This window comes from Mustelus asterias, chromosome 3 (genome assembly GCF_964213995.1).
Source record: "Mustelus asterias chromosome 3, sMusAst1.hap1.1, whole genome shotgun sequence".
Classification (NCBI taxonomy): Eukaryota; Metazoa; Chordata; class Chondrichthyes; order Carcharhiniformes; family Triakidae; genus Mustelus; species Mustelus asterias.
Window position 1 is genome coordinate 128,550,287 of NC_135803.1, and position 12,609 is coordinate 128,562,895.

At 37.3% G+C, this 12,609-nt stretch overlaps 1 protein-coding gene across 3 annotated transcripts in view; it reads left to right on the forward strand.

The window, feature by feature from the left end:
* LOC144491585 (protein TASOR-like) overlaps nt 1-12,145 on the forward strand; it is a 58,243-nt gene extending 46,098 nt beyond the window's left edge. Inside the window, exons 16-23 of one of the 3 annotated variants that reach the window (XM_078209607.1) lie at nt 1,051-1,195; nt 1,822-2,855; nt 5,753-5,878; nt 6,548-6,707; nt 7,097-7,205; nt 8,712-8,890; nt 8,986-9,144; nt 10,571-12,145. In XM_078209607.1, coding sequence (XP_078065733.1) covers nt 1,051-1,195; nt 1,822-2,855; nt 5,753-5,878; nt 6,548-6,707; nt 7,097-7,205; nt 8,712-8,890; nt 8,986-9,144; nt 10,571-11,211 — 2,553 coding nt within the window. In that variant the 3' untranslated portion in view covers nt 11,212-12,145. The remainder of the gene's footprint in view (nt 1-1,050; nt 1,196-1,821; nt 2,856-5,752; nt 5,879-6,547; nt 6,708-7,096; nt 7,206-8,711; nt 8,891-8,985; nt 9,145-10,570) is intronic. The other 2 variants (XM_078209609.1, XM_078209608.1) reach the window with 2 other exon arrangements.
* Nucleotides 12,146-12,609: the final 464 nt, after the last annotated feature.

The window sequence follows — 12,609 nt, forward strand, 5'->3', positions numbered from 1 at the left end:
GATAGTAGATTAAATCTGGTATCAGGCCAAGGGAATATGGAGACAGTGATGCCAGCAAGCAGCTGGAGAGCAATCACATTGAAATATTCACACAGGAAATTAGGAATTTAACACCATTGAATCCCTTTTGCTTTAAAATTTTTTAGATTGTGAAATAAATGGCTACAATTGGGTTAAGATGGAAACCAAAATAGAGAAACATTTTAAAAATAAGTTCATTTTTAAAAATTGAATTATCTATCATGGGGACATTTGGCATTCCAGAAATAAATAATGTTGACGTCAATTAGGGTGTTTAGCAGTAATTGAGTTAAACACACAATTGTCCCTCGTGTAATGAAGTGTAACTTTTTCAAGGGATTTTCCAGCAAAGCTGAAAGTGAAGAGGTGTCTTCCTTCTAGTCCTGAGAGATCGATTCTTAATTCTGGCAAACTGTTAAAGACATGAACAAGGGGCATACATAGTCTCCTTCGGGTGGAAGTCCTGTATCTGGAGAAAGCTCAGAGGCCCAATATAGTCTTTACAAAACATAAATCTGTTAATATGGCTAAAAAAGCTTTTTCCCCTTGCTATTAAAGCTGTCTATTATCCTCTTCAGTGACCGAGTTGTTCCTGTTTTGTTTTCTTTCAATGGTGGTACATGAGCATCTTTGTTTTCCTGAGGGCTGCATATTTAATCTATGAAAATATTTTTGCTTTTCTAATTTGTCTTTGTAATTCACCAGTCCGGCATCTTGGCTTTGCCTTTACATGTGCCTTTTCTATTAATGAACACATTAGTATAAATCGCTGTATATGGATAATAGTCTGACGTTTATCAATAAGTTGAGAATATATGTCATGATCTTTTCATGCTTGTAATTATTTATGGTCCAATTCTGCATTATTTCTTTAAACCTTCTGAAGAAAGTTGAGCTGCTAAATTGCTAGAGTGGAATCTTCAACTAATCTAGAAAAGAATAAGCTCTCCTACAGAAAAGATTTATTAATACGACGTGAAAATGACAGATTGATGAATTTGTTCTTATGTTCATCTGTCTCTTGCTAAGGAACAGAGCTTGGGAAGTGTTGCTAGTGCTGAAAGCTGCAGTCCATGTACAAACGCCACCCTTGAACAGCTGTACAGCAAGAAGATTGCCACTTCTGATTGTACCAGTGATAGTGAAATTAACTGGAAACTTATTCCCATAACTGGTAAGACAGTCTGATATTTGAGAAACTCTATTGTGATTGTGTTTGTGGCTTCGTACTTCAATGTATTAAATGTTTAATGTGGGAGAGGTGAATTTGATTTTTAAAAAAATTATTTCTTCCCAGGTTTCCATATATCTTGATTATCTTGAGCCTTCTTACTTTATAACAATTTTCTCTTCTCTCTTCTTGAAGATAGTTAACAACTTGAAATTGATAGATTATAAGGATTAATGGTGATTAAAATTAGTGCTCCAGCATTGTATGATGGAACTAATTGTTTTGAGTTTGTGTAATGAAGATAATGTGTTTCTCCTTTGACTAACTGGATTATCAGTAATGACACATTGCCTTGGGCTTTCTTTAAAATTTACTGGAGTTGCACTGCAGCAAAGGTTTTGAGCAGACAAGAAGGTTCTTGGATGTTGAAGGAATTAATTTAGAATTCCTAAAGAAACATTGACACCTGTTCAAAACACACATGCTGCCTCCTTTTCAGGCATATAATTCATTTTAAAATTATGGTCTGTGCTATTCTTATTGAATAACAGCCTGATTAACGTTAAACCTGAAGACACTTGGTGTGTCTAGTTTATTGAATGTACGATAATAGTTGTCTTCGTTTGTAGATATGAAATCACGGATTGAACAACTCTTCTATTTACCACCAGAGGATTCATGCCCTGATGATCCACGGGTTATAAATCGTCAATCGAACATTAATCACTATCAGTCACCTTCAGATTCTGGCACTGGAATAGGCGACATTTTTAAGGATTTCCAGCAGTATTTTCCAGCTTATGAGACCAATGGCCATCTGTATGACTTGAAAGGTGATTCAGCTTCAACAATTGAATCTACTGTTCTATTGGAGTACAGCAAATTCTCAGACAAAATGAAGCAATTGCTTAAGAAGGAAAAAGTCAGATGCGGTCCTGACAACAAAAGGCCAATATTTTATGCCCCACGAAAGGTTCTGGCACTTTCCAGGTACTCAAATCCCCAATCGCACCAAGTTTCGGTCCGAGGTTACATAAATAAATTACGCAAGCGGATGAACTGTGTAATTGCTGATGCATGCTGTGGCCTGTCTCGTTCAAATACGCATCTTTATCCATCGTCCTCTCCAGAATTAGCTCAGAGGATGCAAGAAGAAATTGTAACTTGCAATAGAGTTGTACAGGAGCCATTCCAATCGACAGTATCTCAGTTAAATACCTTAGTGTGTACAACAGAAGATACTAACCACTCTAACAATTGTGTGTGTGAGGAACCATTTCCCTGTGAAAAGTCTCAGGGACCTGAAAAGGATCCAAAAACTGGTGCTTCCCTATCTGAGAGTACAATGCAATCACAAACCTCTGGACAAACATTTAGCTCCATCAATGATTCAGATTCTATAGCTGCAATCGGAGAGGACAAAAGCTTGTCACCAGAGCAAATCTCGAGCTTTGGGAACCAGCAAGAGTTAGTGCATCCATTGCAAGAAGCCAGTGGAACTGTTGGGCTTCCTGGAACACAACCATGTTTAACCAACTTAATTCAACAATTAAATCCTGAAGTCTTTTGCAGCTTAGTTGAAATTATTAAGGATGTTCAGAAGAACACAGTGAAGTTTTACATTTATGAAGTGGAGAAGACTCCTGTCTGTGCAGAAATTAAGGTACAAAATCGCTCATAATATTAAATTGAACTGAAATTGTTTTTCTTTCATTATCAGTAAACAGGTTAGCCAAATGTTGACTATCTTAAAATAGTTTTAGGTCATCCTGTTTTTCACAAGAATCTGTCTCCATTTCTGTTATGGGCAAATAGAGTTGTACAAAGCCTTGGTATGACTCCATCTGGAATACTAGTTAGTTTCATACTATATCTCAGGAGGAGGGGTTATAGTGCAGGATCACTCAAATGTTACTAGTAGTTAATGGGTTAAATTATAAGGACCGGTTGTACATACTTGATTTATATTTCCGTACAATAGCAATTTGCCTTTATATGGATCCTTTAAATTAATATGTCTTGATGTGCCTCACAAAAGCATCGTGAAGCAAAACTGAGCCACTGAGCCATCAGGTCGAAAGTCTGTTCCTACAGTTGTTGTAAGAATCCTTTTAAAGGAGGAAAGAGAGAAGCAGAAAGATTTGCGGAGAGAATTCTAGAGCTTGGGGCTAGACAGCCGAAGACAAGGCCACCATGGCAGTTCATGTCAAAAATAAAAGCATGGGATGCTCATTAACTGCTCTCTCAGCCTATCCTGCCACCTCCAATGACGTATGTCCATGTACATTCCCCATGTTCCCATACCCTGTGGTCAAGGGTTGGTTTTCAGAGTAAGGCCTGATAACTACAGGTTTAAGGGTTAGAGAGACAGTAACTGAAGAGAGAGAACTGTTCAACAATATTAGCTCAAATGGGAGAGCAAGTGTGATGAGTTTTTTAATTGGGAACTCTGGCCTCAGTGGCGGCGGTGAATATGTGGTTGTCCAGATCAGTAACAACTGGAGGGCCAAAGGCTAGACAGTTGGGATTTCCTAAGTGTAGTTATTTATACCTGATTTAAGGGATAGCTTTTTTTCTTGGAGTGGACACAGAAGGTGATAGGTTTGGAGGATGTGGGTTGAGGGTGATACAAAGAAGTGATCAAAGATGGCTTTATCTTTGATATGATGGGAGCAGCAAGGCCAAGTGAGCTGGCAAAGCAAGGCTTCAGTAATACCTGTGGACATGGAGATTAAGAAAGGGTAAGAGGGCAGTGAATTCTGGTGAGAGAGCATGATGAGTGGAGTTGGGGGTTGAAATCACTAAGTCTGAGATTATTGTCATTTGGTGCAGAGACTGGGAAGCAAAGCCATGAAGTTATTTCCAGAAAAATTATATCATGCTTGAGTGTGCTGTAGAGAATGAGGATTTTAAATGAGAACTGAGTGGTATTTCACAAGGACTCCAAATTTAGATAGTTATGGGTGATTTAATTAGTGTTAAAATTATGAGTAGATGATAGATATAGGGAAACTGCATCCACATACTGATGAAAATCTTCTTTTCCAAAAGTCAGGATTCTGGCTCATTGGAAATGTAAAACTGAGATTGATAAATTTTTGGGTGTAAGAGTTTCTAGAGACATGGAACAAAGACAAGTAAATGGAGTTAAGATAACTGATCAGCCATGATCTAATTTGAATGGTGGAGGATGCTTGAGGGGCTAAATAACCTACAAATGTTAATTGGGAACGCTTATTGCATAAATAGCTCTATAAATACAAGTTGTTCATCTTCCAAATACTATACATAAAGCAGGGATGGAACACTTGGACCCCTAGGTCTGTTGCCACTTGTGTATGGTCACGACTGCCAATTCTAATGGTACTTGGGTTGTTCACAGTTGAAATGGATATAATTTGAAAATGCACTGCTGAAATCTTAGTGTTAACACTGATTCTTAATGAGCAAAAAAAATAGTTTGCACCATTGTTTCAGGTGGCTGCTCCATGAAATGGGCAAAATATATCCACTGAAACTTTGAATTGAGATTGGCAGATTCACAAGATGGGCAATTCTGTCACTTGCATTTCTGCTGAAAATGTGAGTGGGAAGCAGCTGATCTTCCTCCTCTGGGCTGGTTATTAAGTTTATTTATTGTCACATGTAGGCTTACATTAAACAATGAAGTTTAACATCTCCTAGTCACCACACTCCGGCACCTGTTTAGGTACACTGAGGGAGAATGGCCAATGCACCTAACCAGCATGTCTTGGACTGTGGGGGAAACTGGAGCACCCGGAGGAAACCCAGGCAGTTGGGGAGAACATGCAGAATTCAGACAGACAGTGACCCAAGGCCGGAATTGAACCTGAGTCCTTGGTGTTGTGAGGCAGCAATGTTAACCACTGTGTCATCGTGCTGCCCTTTAAGTTAATAGCTGCTCTCTCATTATAGTAATACCTCTTTAAAATTCCTAAGATTTTGTTTGTTTAAAGTCACGTGTATTTTTGTGTTTTGCAAATAGCTTAGTTGCACTGAAACAAAACATTTCAGCAACTACAAGCGATGTTTCTGCATACTATCTCAATCTGTTGATGTGATATTGTGATGCATTGACATCCTGTCCTGTTAACTAGTGGAAATTACATACTTCCCCTAAGCTTCTCAGTCACTCTGACCAATACAGAACATCCTGGTAAAAGACCATTTTGAGCATAGTCAGAGAAAGTGAAAAAAAATAACAGGGAAGAATATGCTCTCAAGATTCGTTTGCAATGCTTTTCAGCCTTTTGGCTAAGATCAAGTGTTGGATCAAGTCCAAGATGGGGTTCAATGTCTTATCTTGTCAGCTTGGATCTTGTTTGTCCCTCTTGTAGGGACCATGAATTGGATTCAATTAGAATTTGGTTTTTGGAGCAAGCAAGGAGATGGATTCGGGTCCACCTGGTCCAGTCAGCATTGGCTTTGTGACTAAGAATGGAATAAAAGTTAAAAACAGGTTTACATAGGAATTTCTCTTTAAGATTTTCTGAATTGTTATGCAATTTGTGAATAACTTTTAAATTCTGAATCATGCAGGAATATTTGACTGGATTGGGTAATAAGGAGTGTCATCCCGAGGAGTTTTTGAAGAAAAAAGATGGTTCGATGGATAAGTTACTGATTATAATTCAAAATGAAGACATTGCATCTCACATTCACAAGGTGAAGGCATCCCTCTTCAAAAATCTTGTGCACTCAATTGACATGATATTTTCTACTCCACTGAAGAAGTGCAACCAAATGTAAATTGTGATCAGTTATCTAGGGAGGTTTTCATTACACAAAAATGATGGGAACATTCATATTTTAAAGTTTCATGTTTTTACAAAAGTAATTTTAATTTTACTGTAGTTTGAGGTATTGAATTTGTTGCAGAAAGTCTCCTTTGTCATGTATGTAAATACCATGCTTGAGATGTCCATTATAATGCAACTGAAACATGTTTGTTTAATAAGTACAGCATTTGAATGGGACTTCCAGGACTTGATGAACAGACTGGCTCTATTGGCAAAAAACTCTTGTAGTAAATATAGTTTGAGGAAAGTGCATTTTTTTGAGCATACATTTTTTAGTGTGGCGTTAACACTGATATAAAGAAGTTTGTTTGCACATTAAAGATAAAGCTCAGCTTAACTCTCGCAGGTTGAAACTCTCCCTTGCGGTGACTTGCATTAACTTTGTCCCCATGTCTGTTCAGTTCCTGATACCAGATTTAGGCTGCATTTACATTATAACTTATTTAAAATTTGATTTTAAGTTTGTGTGAAAGTTGAAGTATTCATACTTGTTTCTGCGAGGTATATTTAAATGAAGGGTTTAATTTAATTGCAGGTCCCATCCTTGATATCTTTAAAGAAGTTGTCTCGTGTCAGTTTTGCTGGTGTGGATAGCTTGGATGATGTACAAAATCACACGTACAATGAGCTTTTTGTCTCTGGTGGATTTATGGTGTCAGATGAAACCGTCCTGAATCCAGAGTGTATTACTGTTGGTAAGCTGGTGTGCTACAGTTCAGTGTTTACTGTCAATTCTAATTGCCAAGTTTTATTATGTTGAATAGGCTTGCTATTATTTGATAGTGGTTAATTAATCACCCAATTTTAAATTAGAAAATAAAGAATTATGCTGTCTTCTAAAGGCTTCAGCCTACAGAGCAAAACAGTGAAAATGACAAAGGGAAGTTTAAAAATGAATGCTGTGGTTCATTTCCCCCCTCGCTCTCCATCCCCCAGCTTTCAAAGTCCTAGATGACATGGCTTGAGAATGCGAGCCCTCTCTGGGCTGACATTTGAACATGTTTCTCTGGTAGTTTCAAGTACCTTGTTTTAATTGCAGAGATATTATCGTAGTTGTTTAACTATGCAAAACATTTTTCCCCAGAAAAACTTCAGATATTTTTGGAATTTCTTAAAGATTTGAGCACTCCTGAAAGCAAGTGGGTCTGGAAGGTTCACTGCAAAATATACAAGAAGTTGAAGGAGCTGGCAAGGTCAGTGTGTTGCATCTTGCTTCATACTGTTGGACAACAGCAAATTAACTGTAACTTATTACAAATGCCATAGTTGAATATTGATTATATTTGACTCTTTTATTGCATAGGTCATGCTCGCCATTGAAAATTGTTATGTAAACGTTTCATGTAGGAATTCTCATGTTCTTGTGCTGGCCCATCTGTGCCTCTGTCTTGGCCAACTCTTTCCTCCCAATTCCACTTTGAACAAGTTGTTTTGTTCTATCTTAAACCTAATAGTCCTTTATGGCCTTCCTTAGACCACAGACAGCAACATGCTTTCACAGGACTTGGCTTTTGAATTGTAAGTGGGCAGGCTATTGTCTGTGTTTCTCTTCTTGCCTTTTCCCTCACCCCTCTATTCCTACTTTAATCTTTGACTGTTACCCCTGGCTCACCATCGTAAAATTCAACCTGGGTTTTTATGTTCCTTTGTTGAATCTCTTCCCATGCTGTAAGACATACACAATCTCTTTTTTTTTGTGTATGTTGCTACCTGGGTAGGTGCTGCTACCTGGGCCAGCATTTATTACGCATCCCTAATTGCCCTTGAGGGGACAATTAAGAGTCAACCACATTGCTGTGGGTCTGGAGTTACATGTAGGCCAGACCAGGTAAGAACAGCAGATATCCTTCCCTAAAGGCATTAGTGAACCAGATGGGATTTTACGACAATTGACTGTACTTTCATGGTAATTAGACTTTTAATTCTAGATTTTTATTAAATTAAAATTTCACCATCTGCTATGAAAGTACTTGAACCCAGATTGCCAGAGCATTGCCCTGTCTCCACTCCAATGACAATACCACTATGGTACCTACCAGCCTGCAGCTATTGGTCAGATGTCTTAAATATCATGCCTGCTACCACTAATACCAACTACCTCCTAACCTAAAGGACAGTATGAGATAGGAAAATACTTTTAAAAATGCATCAAAATTCACAAATGCAGATAATCCAAAAATGAGATTTACAGCCAGTAGCAGAAATAAAGCTTCAAAATATAATCTTATACGAGAGCAAATGTATCTTCTGCACAATGATTACAAGATCCACTACGATATATTAACTTGTAATCAAGCAAATTTGAGTACAAAACTGCTATGTAAAAATAATTGAACTATTTTCCCAGTTAACATGTAATTGTTCCTGTTCGGGAAAGGTGATTGACATGACATTTTGTCTTCCAAGATCAGATATGGTGCCGAATTATAAGTATAAAAGTCAAACTTAACAAACATCAAATGGGATTAGAGACCAAAAAAATATTTTCACCTTTGTGGATGTAAAGAACACAACACTGAAACTGAAAATTTTCAGTGGTGCACATGTAAGAGTCTACTGGTAGTATAAATATAATGTCCTGCATGGTTCACTTGGTGTAGTGTGAACTGATTTAGGGTGTTCAAACTATGGTGATACTTATTAGCTTTTTACTATGTATTGTGAATAATGGAACTATTTTTGTTTACACGTTATTACAGAACAAATACAGCAGCCTTCAATATTCTATCACTTGTGAATAAGTATCAGAAGTGTAATTTAGTAGAAGTTCTATCTTACCATGACTGTGACTCCAGATCACGGAACACTATTGAATTAGACTGTTTAGTCAAACTTCAAGCTCAGACAATACAGCACAGACATGTAGTGTTCCTGACTGGTAAGCATTGAATTCCAGCTTTAAATTTCTACATTTTGACATATGGACTGTTTATTAATACACCTTAATAATGTTTGGCGCTTTTTTTTTTCCAGAGAAAAACATGGAGCCTCTTTCCAACTACTCAGAGTGTGGAGTGGTTGTGGCCAGTATTGATGATCTTGTAAAAAATTTCAAAAACCTCATTGGCTACCATAGCTCAAGCATGGAAGATAAACAGCTGTTAGGATTAGGATCTCAAGATGGCTTGCAAGGCAAGTGAAATGTAGTGGAACATCCTTTTTAATACTACAAGAAATTGAATGAAATCTCACAAGGTTAATGCATGAACCTTTATTCTTCTAATCTACATAAATTACCTGAATTTAAGTTGCTTGAGTTTGCTGAAGACTAAGGAAAATCATGTACATGATGCAGGGAAAAGATTTATAATGGTTGTAAAATTGAGCAATGGTGTTGTGCATTTTAGGTAAAAAGTGAGACACAAGTAGTGCCCACGAAATTAAATTCAGTTACATCAGTTATGTTGGAAAATACCTGGGAATGTTGTTCTCAATGAATTGTCTGGAGAATCACTTTGGAAAGCTTAATTAGTCACATAAGTCATGTCACCTTTAGTGTGTTCACTTTTGATCAGAATGTCACAAAAGCATATGCTTTAATTAGAATGGAGAAAATGCAAGATTATCTTGCATGTATGGGGAAAGTTTAGAAAAGATTATAGAATCCCTACAGTGCAGAAGGAGGCCATTCAGCCCATTAAACCTGCACTGATGACAATGCCACTGAGGCCCTATCCCTGTAACCCCACATCTTTACCCTGCTAATCCCCTGACAAAAAGCAATTTAGTATGCCAATCCACCTAACCTGCACATCTTTGGACTGTGGGAGGAAACCGGAGCAACTGGAGGAAACCCATGCAAACTCCACAAAGACAGTCACACAAGGCTGCCTCACAGCACCAGGTCCCTGGTGCTGTGAGGCAGCAGTGCTAACACAATGCAGTCCAGTTTTAACATCCTGGATACCGTTAATATCAAAACATTATACGATCTATAAAATAAAGCATTTATCTGCAAAGTCAGAAGTTTCATCCTTAGCAGAATGAAGATGCTAAAACTTAAAAATTGTTGGAAAGTTTCTCTCTCCCCCCGCCCTTTTGATTTAAAAACATAACTTAAACCAGTGGTATTTGCTGCCTAATTGAGGAAATTGCCTTGGAGTTCTGAGCCTTATCAGGCAATGGTTAACTCAACTGATTTGATTGCAGAAACAGTTCTGAGATGATGTGTTTGGAAAAAGCCAACTGATAATTTGTGGATCCATTCTTGTTGGTCACAATCGATAGAGTAATTAGATTCTTGTTCCCATAATTAATAGCCCTGTAAATTCAGGAAAGACCAATTTCTTTAAGTGTGGAACAGGTCCCAATGACTTGCACTCCATTTTTGATACTGAAAGCAGTATACCCATAGTGGCAGGATGAGTTGTTACACATCAAGAAATGTTGGTACCTAGCTCGGTGAGATTCTAGTGGCATTGGCATATCCTATTAAAATAGGAGTTTCCCAATCAGTTGCAGTTCTATTTTAAAGAGGTACTGCTTTAAACTCCTCCAGATGTTCAAATTTTGTCCCGAATGATTTGACATGTTTTCATCAGTGACTTTTACTGGTTAGGTGCATTTTCTTCTAAGTCATTGGAATTGACAGAAGTGGAAAATGTTGATGCAGAAAACTTGGGAAAGAGTGAAGGAAACAATGAAGAGGAAGATATGTCTTTGGACTCTGAAGATAATTCACCACAGATAGAAATCTGTAGTGAGAAATCTGAAGATCTGAATGTTACTAATAGCTCACAAACTGAGGTCCAGGGAGCAAAAGGAACACTGGGCCATCCAGAGGAGTCCTTGCAGCAGGCAACGGATGATGTTCAGATCACCCCTTCAATGGATGTCACTTCCGAACTGACTTCGAGCAATGTTCCTGCTTCCACTTTGCATTTGGTCAAAGGAGATAAAGATTCAGAAGCAGAAGGATTTACATGCAGCAGTAGTCCATTCTACTCTCATTCACATATAGAGTCAGACTATAGGAACTTTAATGTAATTACTCATCAAAGCTTCCTCACAAGTGGAATTGGACAATCATACATTCCTCCTCTGAATCAGAATAGTCAAGACAGTAGTTATTTTTCACCTGGATACAATCAAAACTTGCGATACAAAAATAACTGGAAAAATTCCTGGAGTGCTGGTAGTGCACCAAGCCTGACTTACCAGCAGCAGCAGCAGAAGCAACATCAGCAGCGGTATCATTAACTTCCAACTTCTACTGTTTTTCATGGAGAACTTTGGAAACTTATGAAGGTGCTGACATTAGAAATGTACCTGGTCCATGTTTCCAGACACCAGTGTATTTCTGGATTTGTTCCTTATCCTTATTTGGTGCTGAAAGGACTTCATTGGCTAACACATGGCATACTCTGTATATGATGACGATATTAACTTCTGTTGTTTGAGATGGAAACTGTGGAGTTCCTTTTAATTTATGTTGTAATAACTACAGTTTCTTCTTGCAATTTGCCCCTTAAATGATTTAAGACAATTGCTTTGAGCAAGCTTTTTTTTTGTTTCTGAACCACATTTTTGCTTTTATTTTAAAGTCAATAGTTTTCTTGACTCTTCTTAAATTCAGATCTGGCAGTGAGAATTATGCAAAGATCTGACTCTTGGCTGCAGCTGTAATGTTGTAACTGTTGGCCAATTATACATTTAATTTTTCAAAGAGAAACTGAGTAAACTTCAGTACAACTGTACCGTAAGCACTACTTTGAAGCATGTTACACTGATGTACAATCAGTTTGTGTGTAAACGTTACGTATAATGGTTATTGGCTGTTTGATCCATTTCATGTTGGCAGCCTGATCTATGTTGAGAAAAATCCGAAATGTATCTAGCTTGACCTTTTTGGTTAAAAAGATATTTTTAATTTTTAAGAAAAATGCCACAAGAATACTTCTGACTTGCAGTTAATCTTTTGATAGATTTAATTTATTTTGTACAAATGTTTCATGAACCATTGTTTTTTTTATTCAAATTGTGTAGTTGCTGTCTGGTAATAGTGTTTTATTTAATGGCCTTACAGCAGTACACTGAACTGCTTGTTAACAAAACATATTCATATACCTCATTTTCAAGTGTAGAGCCTATTTTGCCACTTGTTCAATTGAGCATTAAATAAAACACTTACATACAAATTACTTCAGGATATTTGTGTATGTGTGTAAATATATATATATAAATATATATATAAGATTAAAACTGTTTTCTTACACTGTTGTATATTAAAAAAATAGACCTGTCAAACTAGTGTGTTTTTTTGAAATTCTAATTAGAAATGTGACTGATCCCACCAAAGGCATACAAGTACCACAAGTGAAGTGCAAACTCGTTTCTACAGTGCTGTGTAATAGTCTCAAATTTGCTGGAATAGTATTTTGGCCCTGAGCTTTCTTAGACTGTTAAATGCCCTGATCATCCAGCAGTGAATTCGTACAAAAATGTACTGGAGAATTCATTAAAAGCATCCAAGTCAAGAATGGCTCCGATTCTGAAGCAATTCAGAAGTAGCATTAATTTGATCCTGTAAATTGTCATTTTATAAAATTGAACATGAAGTGAATGAATATGGTGTCCCTGTTTCTCAAGTTAGTATAA